This window comes from Atractosteus spatula, chromosome 5 (genome assembly GCF_055471065.1).
Source record: "Atractosteus spatula isolate fAtrSpa1 chromosome 5, fAtrSpa1.hap1, whole genome shotgun sequence".
Classification (NCBI taxonomy): domain Eukaryota; kingdom Metazoa; phylum Chordata; class Actinopteri; order Semionotiformes; family Lepisosteidae; genus Atractosteus; species Atractosteus spatula.
Window position 1 is genome coordinate 34,225,096 of NC_142710.1, and position 15,200 is coordinate 34,240,295.

At 39.9% G+C, this 15,200-nt stretch overlaps 1 protein-coding gene across 2 annotated transcripts in view; it reads left to right on the forward strand.

Annotated features, from left to right (window-relative positions):
• Nucleotides 1-12,611, forward strand: part of LOC148834996 (WW domain binding protein 1-like) — a 29,589-nt gene extending 16,978 nt beyond the window's left edge. For both annotated transcript variants that reach the window (XM_088917496.1, XM_088917498.1), the window contains exons 2-4: nucleotides 1,922-2,024; nucleotides 5,979-6,140; nucleotides 6,522-12,611. In XM_088917496.1, the coding sequence (XP_088773622.1) occupies nucleotides 1,922-2,024; nucleotides 5,979-6,140; nucleotides 6,522-7,237 (981 nt within the window). In that variant the 3' untranslated portion in view covers nucleotides 7,238-12,611. The remainder of the gene's footprint in view (nucleotides 1-1,921; nucleotides 2,025-5,978; nucleotides 6,141-6,521) is intronic.
• The last annotated feature ends 2,589 nt before the right edge of the window (nucleotides 12,612-15,200 follow it).

Consider the following 15,200-nt stretch of genomic DNA (forward strand, 5'->3'; position numbering starts at 1 on the left):
AAATCTGTCGTTAAATAGGCTTGAATTTCTTAACTTGGCTTAGCCCTTTGTTGAGATTAAATGGTAAATGGATTAAATGAAATTAATTAACTAATACCTGTGCATAAAACCTGTGTAGTATCGTTCTTGAGGAGTCATGTTGCCATGGATTGTCCATGTAGTATATGCCTTGTGAGTGCCTTTAAAATACAAGTGTTCTTTTGCTAGAAAATTGTTTAATCGGTGAATGTACATTAGGCTGTGTTAGTGTTGCAAGGAATAAATTCAGTGGGACCGACTTGTCTGCTAGAATAGCTACCGTAGGTAACTCTTTTTATTAACTGTTAGTCAATTCCAGTGTGTTAAAGCTCTGCTGGGAGACCATTAAGCCCAATTAATTTCTCCTGCCTTGAGCAGGATCTGATTTCCATTTAACTTGCACCCTGTTGTGAGCTAATATTTACTTGGTATCCTGTGGAATTGGCCTGTTGTGTAATTTCAAAAATGCCCTTGATTACCACAATATGGAGAGTACTCTGCTGAAAAGCTGCTCGATTCCACTGTGTAGTGTTGTGTTCTGCTATATTCAGTCACTTGCAGACTAGATATCCAGATCATGCTTTTATCGTATGTTTTTCATCTGGCATCAGTGCATCTGAGATTCTGTTTTTATGGAACCATAACAAAAATGTTTTTCTTTGGTTTCTTTGACTTTATTTAAAAAATGTGTAGTGGTGTTTGAGTGCATTGTTTCAAAGCTAATGAAAAGCAGACTGTCAAGGTTAGGTGAATTTCACGTGAAATGCTTTATGTTCTAGGAAGTGCATTAGAACTACCGTTAGTGTTGTGAAGGCTTAGTCCACAAGGGTCAGAGCAGTTATTGTAATGCAACCTGTGCAATAACTGTGCCTAGCAACTGATCTGTGTACAATAAAGGGCATTTCATCTCCAAACAGCGGGAAGAATTTAACTGCTGAAGAAATGGAGACTGTAGCTGTGGTATTGATTTAGCAGTGATGGCAATAATGAGAGACAACGGTGTATCTACATCTTAAGATTTAAAATGGCAAAATATCAGAAAGTTGATGGCATCTTGTACGGTCATTGCAATGCACAACAAAACTGTTGGTTCTGTCTCTCTACGTTAAATCTTTAAATGATAGGAACTGTTTCTTTTTGTCCAAAGTGAGTAACTTTTAATTCCTTGCAGTAAGTGCACTATTACATTTTGGTTGTAATCACATTTTACGCTATTTTTTCACACTGTTTCACAAGTAGTAATCTTGTGTTCACAATATATCTGAAACAGGCGCAAGCTAAAGTGAAATAGTTAATTTTGTCTCAGCAGGCTCAGCAGATTTGAGCCTGGTCAGTACCTGAATGGGAGAGCTCCAGGGAAAGCACAGGTTGCTGCTGGAAGAGGTGTTAGTGGGGCCAACAGGGGGCGCTCACCCTGCGGTCTGTGTGGGTCCTAATGCCCCAGTATAGTGATGGGGACACTATACTGTAAAAAGGTGTGGTTCTTCGGATGAGACATAAAACCGAGGTCCTGACTCTGTTGTCATTCAGAATTCCAGGGTGTTTCTCAAAGTCTAGGGGTGTTGAACCGGGCGTCCTGGCCAAGTTTCCCATTGGCCTTTACCAGTCATGGCCTCCTAACAATCCCCACCTATTAACTGGCTTCATTACTCTGCTCTCCTCCCCACTGATAACCGATGTGTGGTGAGCGTACTGGCACACATATAAATTATGTTGCCATTGCATCATCCAGGTGGGGGCTACACATTACCTTTAAATCGCTTTGGATGTATTAATAATTAATCTATTAATAAAAATTGCTTTTGATCCTTATTCTTGTACTATACATGGATGAGTGCCTCTTTTTATTGGGGGGAAAAAAACGTGAAATAAGAACTAATTGTAGTTATGTTTTGTCTTTCAGAACAAAGTTGTCTGCTATGGAGTGAACAATCAGAGCTACAGCTGTGAGTCAGGACACTGCTGTGGGGAGTCTCAGTGCTGTAATTACTACTATGAATTGTGGTGTAAGTCCTTTCTAGATTTATGCTTCAAACTGTTTATCCTCACTCCATCTGGAGTTAGATTTAAAATGAATGTTCACATTCTCCTGATATTTTCACTTCTGATCTCTGAGTAATTCTGCAACATAACTTCTGAATAGACTACTTCTCCAAGCTGAGGGATAAGGTGTCACACAAGTGCCAGCATAAGGGTTGTGTGTATCTGTGAAACTGGTACGATGTTAGTTCCATTCAAGCTCCAGAAGTCTTCTCAAATTATTTTACCTGGAATAATTAGAAGTATATTGCATGGCAAATGTAATGGGCCACTTTAAGAAATGGAACACACTGTAATGTGAAAGTGAAAATTGTATTCTGTAATGGCAGATTCTAACAGCTGGCTATCGGGGGGGAAAGTGCTTGAGGGATTTGTATTTCTGAATCTTTATTGCCTTTTATTGAAGAGCTGTGTGTCATTGCACTGTTGCTCAGTTATGAAAACCAGAATCCTAAAACAGAACGTTGCCCTACCAGTTAGACATACTGTTCAGAATAGATGTAGAACCTGTACACTCCACTTCACCAACCCAGATACCAGATGATATTCCCAGATCTCATTATGTTCCCAGTAGTAAAATGACGCTATTTTGTTGTTAGAATTCTTCTCCTTGTCATCAAACTGCTGAAATAAACTTAAGTATTTAAAGAAGCATACAGGACCTTCTGTTCAGAAACTGTGAAGGTCATGCTTTTGTTTTTTTAACATTCTGTGACTGGAAGCAAAGATCAGAAGTACTGTATAATGTGTTAAGTTTCTTTTGATGCTTAGTATATCATCCTTGTTTATGAATGTATGGTGTTAGAAAAAGCATACCTGTTTAGGATGCTTAAATAGTTTTGGCATCATTAGAGTTAATCTTTCATGACCAAACATGATACACACAAAAATATGTGGTTTTATTACAGAAGCACTAAATCACCTGATTAGTGAGAGTTGATTGCGCACAGGTGATAAAGTAATTTAACCTGCTGAGTATCAGGCTTGATTAAAATCAAGGAAGAAGTATCTTGCTTTTAAATAGAACAGTGCCTTTGATTCATTGGTACATTGGAGTCTGGACTGAGACAGCACACTGTTACTCTCCATGAGGGATTTACAGTCAGCAGTTTCTCCCCTGGTAAGACATTACAGCCAGACAGTCTGTTAAATATAGGCCACAATCTGGTAGACCAATGAGGGGTTCCATGAGTGCTAATCTGGCCTGGCATGTCTAATTGCTACTGAGCTTTTAGGAGATGTTAGTAGTCTCACTGCATTGTACTGCAGTCATCAAATCCGGGGACATTACTTCCTGCCCTTCATGTTCATGATACCTTTCCAGCAGGACAATGCACGTCATCATGCTGCTTGTGTAACAACAAATTTATTATGAGACAAGACTGAACATTTGCTGGAAGAGCTTGTATGATGTGTGGCATCTAGACCTCAGAAGACCGTGAACAGGCAGGTGCTTGTCCAGACCCCTTTGTACAAAGTGTGTTCCCATCGTACAGCCCGTATTGCTGCCAGCGGTGGCCACACCTGCTTCCAGCCTGTGTCTTTCTCAGCAGACCCCCTGTTTGTCAGTACTTGTTGGTGCATGATAATTAGCACAATGATTTTACCTTTCATGGTAGTGCATATGCTACAAAAAAACTGGTCTTTTTCCTAATAATGGTGAATTTGTTGCAGTTTTGTTATTCATTCTGCTCCTAATATACTGTTAAAGTGTAAATGCATATACTGGCTAGTTTTTTGCTTTTCCAGCAGCTATATCACCCTGCAACTCACAACTGTTGTTGTGAGTTGTGTTGTGTTGCCTGGTCAGTACCTGGATGGGAGATCTGGGAAAAACTAAGGTTGCTGCTGGAAGTGGTGTTAGTGGGGCCAGCAGGGGGCGCTCACCCTGCGGTCTATGTGGGTCCTAATGCCCCAGTATAGTGATGGGGACACTATACTGTAAACAGGCACCATTCTTCGGATGAGATGTAAAATTGAGGTCCTGACTCTCTGTGGTCATTAAAAATCCCAGGGTGTTTCTCGAAAAGAGTAGGGATGTAACCCCGGCGTCCTGGCCAAATTTCCCATTGGCCCTTACCAGTCATGACCTCCTAATAATCCCCATCTCTGAATTGGCTTCATTACTCTGCTCTACTCCCCACTGATAGCTGATGTGTGGTGAGCTTTCTGGCTGCCGTCGCATCATCCAGGTGGGGCTGCACACTGGTGGTGGTGGAGGGGAGTCCCCATTACCTGTAAACCGCTTTGAGTGGAGTGTCCAGAAAAGCGCTATATAAGTGTAAGCAATTATTATTATTATTATTATTATTATTAAAGCTTTAAAGAAATATGTGTAGATCTCCAGTACCACTGGTGCTATTATGATTACTGAAAAGCAAGCTCTCTGTGAGAAGAAGTGTTATCTTCAAAATCTAATCAGTCTTATGAGACTGATGAATATTAGGCATCGTATACAGCCATAAATGAGCAAATGCCTTTAGCATTTTTTATCTTGTGAAGATTGAATCAGATTGGATATGAGAGATTGCTGTTTAGACATATACTAAATTTTATCTTCCATGTATGAATGTTTCTATTTTTTCCTAATATCTTTATATTTACTGCACATGCCAATGTAGAAAAGGCCTTACACTATGTGGTACAGCAGATGTAGGATGCCTAGGCCTAACATCCTTAATAAACCACACTAGGATGTGATATCTGCTGAGTCAAGGGCTCTCTATTTTGTTTATTTCTCATCATGAGAGACAGATTATCCCCGGATGGATATGTGTGCCTGTAACTTTACCCAAGCAGCCCTTGTAAACAGCTGCTTGGGACCAGTGGCTTGTTTAGGGATAGCAGACAGTCTACTGAAGCTTCCAGAAATGCCCATTGCCTTTTGGGGAAAGGTTTTGCACTAAATATAAACATATTGAGGATGATGTGATCCTTTAGTACTCTTAGTCCTGTCTGCCCATGGACATGATAGATACACACAGAACATTGTTAACAGGGGGTGTTTTGTTTTTTGCCTTTATATATTTTTTTAAACTTTTTTAGACTAAAACAGCAATTCAGCTTGAGTCTGCATAGTATGTATTTCTAGTTGGAATAAAAAAGGTAAAGTCCATACCGGAGCTGCAGCAGTTCATCGGGTCAGAGCTCAGAATAACATAAGATTAGAACATTGTACCGCTACAGAAACATTTTTCTGGTTTCTGTAGCGCTAAGCAGACTAGAGAGTGTATAGCTCCAGACCTGGATGTCCATCATAGGTTAATCCCCCAGTAGTGGTCTCCACTTATACAGCTGGGTGGGCAGCAGCTACTGGGGAAAGGTACCTCACTCAAGGCACAACAGCAGTGTCTGCAGCAGAATCTGCTTGTCGGTCTGTCAAAGCCCAAAGGCTTACCCACTGCTCTACACCTTCCTTTAAGTATAGAAATTGATCAAGATGCCAAAGAGCAAAAAATGTCCTTATAGTCTCCCATTTGTTATCATTACAGTAAAATAAATTAAGGAAAAATTAATAGATCTGCTTATGCCACCCATACCTCAACTAGAGTTTTTCCATATTGCATATTCTTATTTTTGACATTTATTTTTTTCTGCATTGTTTTGGTTATTTTCTTTTTGCAGGAGATGTACTGTATGTGGTTTCATGGACCAGGACCCTAATGTCATTTTGCCTATAGCTTGCTTTTTGGGGATACCCTTATCCACTTCATAGGAAGTAAGGGATTTTTTCATGTTTATGGTTTTATTTTCCTTTGTGTACAGGTCCGTCCACTGGTACCATTAAACAAGCCGTCACTTTTGAACTATGCATCGAGCTGATAAGGTGTTTCAAGCTTTAGCTGATCCTGAGAACCTTGCAGCGACTGCGAAGGCTTGTCATTATGCTGTGCTCACGGTTTCCTGTTGCCTTTGGTCAGGGTTCTGGCTGGTCTGGACCATTATCATCATCCTGAGCTGCTGCTGCGTCTGTCACCACCGACGCACGAAACACCGGCTGCAGCAGCAGCAGCGGCAGCACGAGATCAACCTAATTGCATACCGAGAAGCCCACAACTACGCCTCCCTTCCCTTCTACTTCAGTAAGTGTCACTCTGCGCTGGGCAGAGGTCTGGATGTCTCTGTAGCAGAACAATCAGAATTCGCTTTCAGGGAGTTGGGTAGACTGATCCAATTCATGAGGGCGTAAAAGCATTCTGACGTCATTTTTTTTTCAATCTAACTAGTATTTGTGGATGTTGTGGAACTCTGACTAATCTAATGAATATATGTGAAATGAAAATGAAATCCTTTTTGTGAAATGTCAAAATACTTTTGTAAACCGAACTTATAGCATTTTAATTCTGTCTGTACGTTTATGCATCTGACTTTGGAGTTTTGCACTACTAAACCCATTTTATCTGTAGCTGTTACAGTGAGCACACCACAGACTGAAAGCTCCTCTTTCTTTGTTTTTTCTCTAGGGTTTTTGCCAACTTATCTCCTTCCAGCCTATGAGGAGGTGGTCAACCGCCCGCCCACCCCTCCTCCCCCTTACAGTGCATTGCAGCCCAGCCCGCCAGCCGACGCCAGCCCCCCGAACCCCGAGCAGGCCGACAGACGGCACTCGCCGGCGCAGACGGGGCTAGCTCCTCCCGCCGCGGATGCCCTCTCCCAGTGCCCCAGCAGCGAGGAGCTTGAGCCCCCTGCTGGCTACATCCAGCGAGGAGACAGCAAGTCCCACCTGGTGCCCGAGCAGGGCGGCCCCCAGCTGGCCTCCGCGCAGGACCTACCGGGCCGAGACAAAGAGATGGACTGCCGCAAGGAGTTACTCAGGGACTTGGGCTCGGAGAGCTGCCTGGAAGACAAGGAGAAGACGCCGGGTCGGCACCGGCGTTTTACCGGCGACTCGGGCATCGAGGTGTGTGTGTGCGGCCGGGGTAGAGAGGGCGAGGAGCTGAAGGAGCTAGATGGGCTGTTGGACGACAGCCTCGATGGGCCCATGGACTTCTGCGATGGCTGTAACTCCTGTGACCCCCGGGCCCCCGGGGATGAAGAGCAGGGCCTGGCGTTGCCCGAGAGAGCTCTGGACCCCAGCGAGCCATCCGGCCCCCGGCCCCCGGTCTGCCTGCTCCTGCACACCATCAATGAGCAGGAAGTGCCCAACAGTCAGCCTGGCAGCACTGACCCTCAGAGCTGAGCGCGCAGACATGCTGCTGGAGAACCGAACGGAGGCAGAGAAATGAAACACTTTACATTTTTGATTCTGATTTTCTTTTTCGTCTTTGTGTGGTGGTTAGGGGGGTTTCTTAAAGGTCCGACCTAGTGAAGCCTTAAGTAAAATTAGTGCAGTCCTGTTTTTCAACGAAGAGAAGGACACCACTCCCCCACCACCTAATCTACAGATGTAATCCCTTTGAAAGCTAAAAAGAACAATCTGCGCTGTACACAGGAGATGCATCTGTGCTCACTGAAAGAGGAGAACTGCTTCTCACAGAGCATTACAGCCCCTCCATAATACATAGTGTCGTGACCGCCATTTGCATTTTGCCCTTACTGGCAGCAATGCTTGACACTCCTGGAGGGGCTAAATTGGAATGAGGAGCCAGAGAGGATGGGTTCCGCAGTTTTCTGAAGATGCCGAATGAGATCCCAGGAGTAAAAGCTATTAGCAGGATGTGTCCTTGCCTTTTTTTTAGCAAAGTCACATCCTTCGTTTAACTTCACAGGGAAAATGAGGCTCCAATATCTCATATTAGCCCCATACAATGGGCTAGGAGACTTGAGATTGCTGGTTTGAATATTTCTTAATAACTTCTGGATTTTCCCCCTCTTTTTAAAGTCTTTTTCCTGCTGTGCAGAATGCGCAGTGCAAGCAACACCCAGTACTTTGGAGAGCCAATTATTTTTATCATAGTACTTTTTTCTGAAAGCCAAAAAAAGCAGTGCATTTTAAAAGGAATTATCATGCAGCATTTCCATACCTTCATACATTTTTATATGGGATATACATTTACATCAAGGGACTTTGGAATATCGCACATAAAGATCATCTTTAATGGTGATACTGGGTAGTTCCTTTGCTACTGCATTAAACAGCCCCTGTTTGTTGGTGGTGGTGGCAGGAAGGACAAGAGACTACTTCAGGAGTGTTGTAACTGTTTGCTGTTATATTCTTCTCACTGTTTTTCTTTGCTGGTATTGTAAAGGAAAAAATACAAGGGGGAAGATGATTGAATCCTTAAATACCGCGTCGAATTGGAATTTTTATCAGGCTGTAATATCTTTAAAATTATTCTGTTTTTTTCATGGTCAGAACTTAAAATGTAGGAGTTTAATTTGGGGGGGTGTTAAATATAAAAAGGTCTTTATTTCTGTGTCTTGCTAAACATCAACACATCGTGGCCTTTCTGATATTAACATAGTCATTCAATATGTCTGCCAGGTAATCAGTGGGTACTGTTCTATGGAAGAATGTAGAGGTGGACAGTGAATACATTTATAGTCAGTTCCAATGATGATGCGTTTGCAGTTAGGCTAGGTAAGCACTGGTTCCAGATTTAGTGTGCCTTAGACTGAAGCGTATTTGTTAGACGCTTCATAATCTAGAACATTTTTAATGTGGTGACACAGTAATTGTCTAAGCCCAGCCAGGAAGCTTTGAAAGTTTTCTGTTAATTTGTGAAATCAGTATATTATCTCCTTTCTTTCATTGTCATAAAAGCAACTGAATGTTTTGTTGCATGAACATCGTATACATATACATAGTTTTTTCCGAGAGCAACTTGTTTGAAATCTTACCTGTTAGTGTTACAGGAACAGTGAGAAATGTTGTCATGATCTTACAGCAATGGTGATGAAGTATTTCCATCACAGTAGAATGTGTGTTTGGGTTTGTGATTCTGAGTAGGTGACACTGACATAAAGAGAATAAAGTGATCATTTTGTAGTAATGACTAACTCCAATGTGACAAGTGTCAACGATCCATTTGTTATTGACTTCTGTTTGTACAGCTGGAGCTGTTTATTGGGATATGTGGCTACCTCGTGATTTTATATGTGTTGTTAGGATACCAAGTTGGTGAGTAACACCATGTCAAAGAGGAATGGCATACTGTTGCACCCTTCAGTAGCAGCGTTAGCAAAAAGATTGCATTTCCTAAGACAAAAGGTATAAAAACAGGTTAGTGTTTTCATTAAGTCATGACAAAGAAGACTTGTTCGAATCATTTTCTTTTTTGGATTCATGGACATCTGGAGTGACAAGTTCAGCACGTTCTTGTCTGATCACTGTGACAGTCACAGGAGAGATGGTGAGCTATGTTAGCCCTTGTTTAAATGGGCCATGTCCAAATTGCTAAGTATGTCTGTGTGTGTGTCCTGGGGTGAAAAGTGATCTGAAAATTTCTTTTGGTTGCCTGAGTGATAGTCTAAGCAAGGACTATTTTTAAGTTGTTATATCAAAAGCACATTTCCTGTTAGCTGCTGGATGCAAGTGAGTGTTGATTTCATGTCTGATTCACAGAACCCTTGAATGACTTGAGAAAAGTACAGGGTAGGTTAAAAAGTTTAAATACATCATTCTTTTTGCTTTTTAATTATGTGCTTAATACAATCATACATACCCAGACTGGGATGTCGCATTTTGTTTAATTGGAAGCACTGGCCCATTTTTTTAGTTTTCTGTATGAAACTGCTCCAAACACTCAGTATTAACTCAAGAGCTGACATTTTTATTTTCATTTTCTCCTTGTTGAACTCTGCCTGACCCTCAGATGCAAGTCTAAGAACTATGTTTTGATTGAGTAGGTAGAGACAGATGGGTCAGGGGCCAAATTCCTTTCAGATTTCCTCAGATAACATAAAGACAAAAAAAATCCCTATTATTCATCATAAAATAGAACATCGATATGTAAAAAAGAAAAAAAACAAAATTCAGCTCAGGTCTCAGATCCTCATCTGCCATTGTTTCGAAAACCTTAAAGAAGTTATCTTCTTTCTCATTTCCATTTTCACTCATTACTTGTCTGTTACTCTTGTACAGAATTTAATCTTCACCGAGAAACTATTCCAGAAGAAAAGCTAAATCAGGGGAAAGGTTGTGGGCAAGAGACACCTACTATAATTAGTGTTGTACCAAAAACAAGATGCACATCTGAAAGCAGTTCTTTGCAGTTCCTGCAAAACAGTTTGTACAGTATTTGTCTGGAGCTGTATTTTTACTGAGGTTAAATAAAAACCACTACCCAGTGTTCACAGCATAATGAGGCCCAATCTACTTTTTTCATTTATTTATTCAAATCCTAATTCTGTATTTTTAACCACCCTGTACTTTGTCCATAACTGAAACATTCTGATTCCAAAATTGCAATTATAAACCAAAAAGAAAACACCTCATTGGAATTACATTATCATGAGCCATAGCGTTTTTGTCTCTGATGTCTGCAGAAGTTGTTCAGACGATTAAGCCATTTGCTATTCCCTGTCATGGTACAGCCTAGCAAGTCACATGGACCAGCTGGTCAACAATGAGCCAAAACAATTATGTTTCAAAAATAAGCGTTAATTTATTCTATGTTACCAAAAAGATTTCTCTGGGATTATGGTGTTGTAAAGAAAGGGGAAAAGGCCTATCTCATGTTTCCAGTTTTGACTCAACTAGGCTTTACCTGAACAGGGTGTCATTGCACTGTCTTTAATTTTAAGGACGTTTTGAAGTAGTTGATTGGTTTCCTGGGCTAGGCATTATATTATGACCATCGTTGAGGGATGCTAAATGATGAAGTGTGAATCATAGTCTTCTTCCTTACATCAACAGGATGCCTTTGTATTTGTGTTTGCATTTTACATAAGGGCCAGTATGTATTTTAACTGAGAACATAAAATGTAAAGTAAAAGAAAATTCAAGCTAAGATGTGTAATTTGTCAGTTATTTCTTTTTCTTATGACGTACTTAAAGAGGTGGGAGTGCATCTACAGCATCACCATTGGGGCAAAATTATTTTGCCCACATCCTGCCCCTCTGATGTGTTCTTGGCTTAGGCTGACCTTGTAACAAGCAGATTGTATATGATGACATATATACGCTGCTTAAATTTGGCTGGAGGAGTGAGAAAGGTGGTTTTAGTACTTGAGACAGAGCTGCTTGATTGAAAATGCAGTGAAACTTGTAAACACCTTACACAGTAATGGCTCCTTTTTTTGGAAATGACTGAATTGAAGCTATCTTTAATGGACATATAACTCCTTTTTGAGTTTTTGTTTTCTTACACTTACAGTATATATGAAAAACCACAATGAAGTGCATCAGTGTTAAACACTGCATCTTCTGCTGCATAATTCCTGGCTATCGGGATTTGGAATCCTTTTAAGAAGCGGTTTTAGCTAAAAGAGATCTTATCAAAGAGATAAAGTTCTTTGCAAAGCCTTTGTGGTGCATGGGCTCTTTACTGTCATGTAAACTTCACTCAGTATAAGATTCCCTCTGGAAGAGAGAGGAGTCCATTGCAGTTAGACTAGTATTTATGCAATGAGTTAAATGGATCAATTGGTTTAAATTATGCTTTGTTTAAAGGATACAACCTCTGTATCCACTCTATAGTCTTACAACAATGTTCTGTGGACATGAAGCACTACTGCTACTCTATGCTGCAACCCAGTAATCTGAAATGTTAATATGAGAACACTGACAAACACATTGATGCAGTGTATGTAACAAGTACTGCTTAAACGAATAGGGAATTTCAGTTTGTTTTGCTTTTACATTTTAAAATCTTAGAAAAACATGTTGTTCTAGACCCCATGTTTGGCATTTATAGCATTTTTCTTTAGAAAAGTGCAGAAACATGTTCATTTAAATTAAACACTGAAGTTAGATTGCGATTACCTTCAAAGCCTTACATGAAAATGCCTTACCTTCATTACAATTTGTAGTGATGCTAATGGTTCTAGGTTTCCCAAAATATGGCAGCCAGAATCTGTTCTTGAAATAAAAAAAATCACTAGCTTCATTTCACATCTCCTGAAAAAGTGTTTCCCCAAGTTTGGAATATTTCATTATGCGTTACAGCTCCTACTGTGATTGATCATAGTTTAGCAGAGTTCTACAAGAGACGCTTTGTTTTCTCAAATGATTTTGCTTTGTTTTCTACGCTCTAGAAATAGCAGCACTACTTGACAGGAAGTCATGCATTTTTAAGAAACCAAGTCAGAGAACAGGATGTTTAGTTCAGATAACTGATCATTTCCATTCCTGTATTTCAGAAGGATTAGACTTGGAGGGGAAAGATTCCCTTGTTTCTGAACAGACTAAGCACAATGTTGCAGTAAACAGATACTTATTTAAAAAGTATGTAAGTTCCCAGTGGCTTGGAGATGGGTATTGAAAATGTCTGAAGTGTATCCATTTTAATGTGATACAGACTAATTAAAACATTGAAAATTCATTGCATTACAAGTGATTTTTGTAGAACTGCACTTCTGTTTTTAAAAGCTCAGAATATGTTGTTTGCATAATCTTATGGCAAAGTTACTGAGTAAGAAATTTAAAAGCAAAATAAAAATGTTTTTCCTGTTTTTAGTTTACTTGTTTCATGTTCTGTTGTGTGCATATGGCTCAAGTCTCCTCTGTGGGGTTTTATGCTCATTTACTGAGGAAATTTACTTAAATATATTCCTCAGGACAGAATTTAAGAGTGAGGCTTTCACTTACCAAAAATACCACACAAATCTGATTCTGAGTGGAAGCCCATGCTGAAGAAGCTGTAAGATTTGTTGTTGTTGTCGTCCGTTCTTCTTGTGGCATTAAACAGCCAGTGCAAAATGGGCAGAACAGATTACAAAATATCAAACTGGAAAACCATTTAATTAAACTATATTTTCTTTAAATATAATATAGCAAATAATATTTTTAAAACTCTGTACACAGTTGATGGCCACATTAATGCCATTAAAAAGATACATCCACCAAAAGTGTAACATGAAACAGTTCTCTAAATATTAAAGAATTTCAAGAGGGGGAAAATGTAAGACAAAATCTGGATTGCCATTAATGTTCTATTTTTTGTGTTTTCAATAAAGAAATTGCATTTACTGAGGGCTCTTTTCCTGTTACTTTACAAAAACTTAAGGTTCTGTAGAAGACCTGCTAATTTTGGGGTGTTTCTTACTGTATTTGTTTGGGAGTGAAAACCATGTCTGAAAAAAGAGGAGAAATCACTATACTTGGAGTAAATTGTGTAGAAATCTGCTCTATTACCATTTTGTAGGAGCCAATAAATGAATGTGATATTTGTGTGCAATAGCACCACCTAGTGGACTTACTAAGCATTTCCGCTGTTGATGAGTATCTGAGGACAGCACGGTGCCACAGTAGTTGGCATTGCTGGGGCCCTGGGTTCAGTTCTGGACCTGCAGTGCTACCTGTGTGGAGTCTGCATGTTTTCGCCATGTTCACGTGGGTTTCCTCCGGGTGCTGTCCTCTGGTGCGTCTGTGGTGTGTGTGTCCTGCCTGACTGGCGTCCTGTCCATGGTGTACCTTGTTCCTGTTGCTTGCCAAGACAGGCTCTGGTTACCCTGACTCAGAATTGGATGAAGTGACTGTAAAATGGATGGATGAATATCTGTAACTGGTCATTGGAGAACATAAAATCCTTAATGTTCAGTATTTGCGTATCACTCATTTATAGATAATAGTATGATAATTATATAGTTCAAGTAGGTTGGTGTGTCAACTGCAAAGGAACAAGTTAAGGTTTATCCCATGCTGAAAAGACAAGAAAAGAAACACAAAATGTTTATTTTCTTCTCCTTTCAACCTGATAATGACAGTCTTCTAAAAACAATGCCCATAACACAGTAGTAATTTTTTTATTTGATTTGAATGATTTAAATTATTTTTAAAAATTGATTTTGAGAGATTTCAATTGGAAAAAGACTAGACCCCCATCTTATTTTTTTTCCTTTAAATTCTTTATTTTAGATACTGGTGGAAGTGATAAATCAAATATATGGGGGAAACTAGACGTAAAAAAACAAAAAAGTACCATTAGGTCACAAACTTTTGATGGACTCTTGAGCAGAATTTTTGTCATTTTTAAGGAAAAAATAAGTAATTCTTTAATTTTTATTTGGTAGAAATGATCAATTGAAAATGAATTTTATATAAGGCAGTACAAGATAACATATTACAGTTTTAAAAACCAGATTTTCTAATCGGATATTTCCACAATGATTTAAAAATTCAGGTCTTTATTGATGGTAAGAAGCAGGACTGTTTAAAATTGGAGTTAAAGGATGCAGTTGTGAATTTTCTAGAATATCCTGTGTGTACTGTATTTGTCTTAATGGATTTCCAAAAAATGTAATGTTCCCCTAGCATACCGTTATATAAAGCCTGTAGTAGATGGAGCCAGACTAAATTTGACTGTTCCTAGTTACTTAAATCTTTCAGTTGGATATCTAAATGGTCTGAAATGCATTTTGCAGTTTTGTCATTGCGAGGAGCGTCATGTTCAACATCCCCCTTTACAGTGGTCCAACGTAGTTTTGTACATCTTGCCCCCATGCACGGGGTATGCGGTTACTCAGGCTTCTGGGCCGTTTAAGGATGTCTAGTTTCCTTTTAGCATAAAAGGAGCATTTGTGTCTCTTGCTGAAGCAGACATAGGATTATGGACTAAACCTATTGTTCCTTTGCAGCCTACGCATGCTGATGCAGCTACCCACCTGAACTACTGTTTTAGTATAAAGCTGGCACAAGATGCATCTTTGCACAGAAGTGATCTGATCTTGGTTGAGCTCTATGATTAATAATGGTTTCGATTTTCACAACTGTTACTTGCCGTGAAAAGCAAGAGACTGTAATGCATGGAATCCTGTTCAGGCTCTGGAAACCCAATCGTGTTCGTCTCAAAGGTCACCGCTTTCTAAAGATTACCAACACTTATGGCTGAATTAAGTCAATCTGTTCAAGGGACCTCAGATCTTTGAGTGCTGAAAGGTTGACTTTTCGTTTCAGACCTTCAAATTTACATTTGCTTCATGAATCACAAAATTGGTCCAAATCTGGAAGTTGATGATTAAGAGGTGCCTTATGAAACGCACTAGACTGGGGCTCTCCAGGACCATGGTTGAAGAACCCCAGTTTATGGGCAGATGCCAGA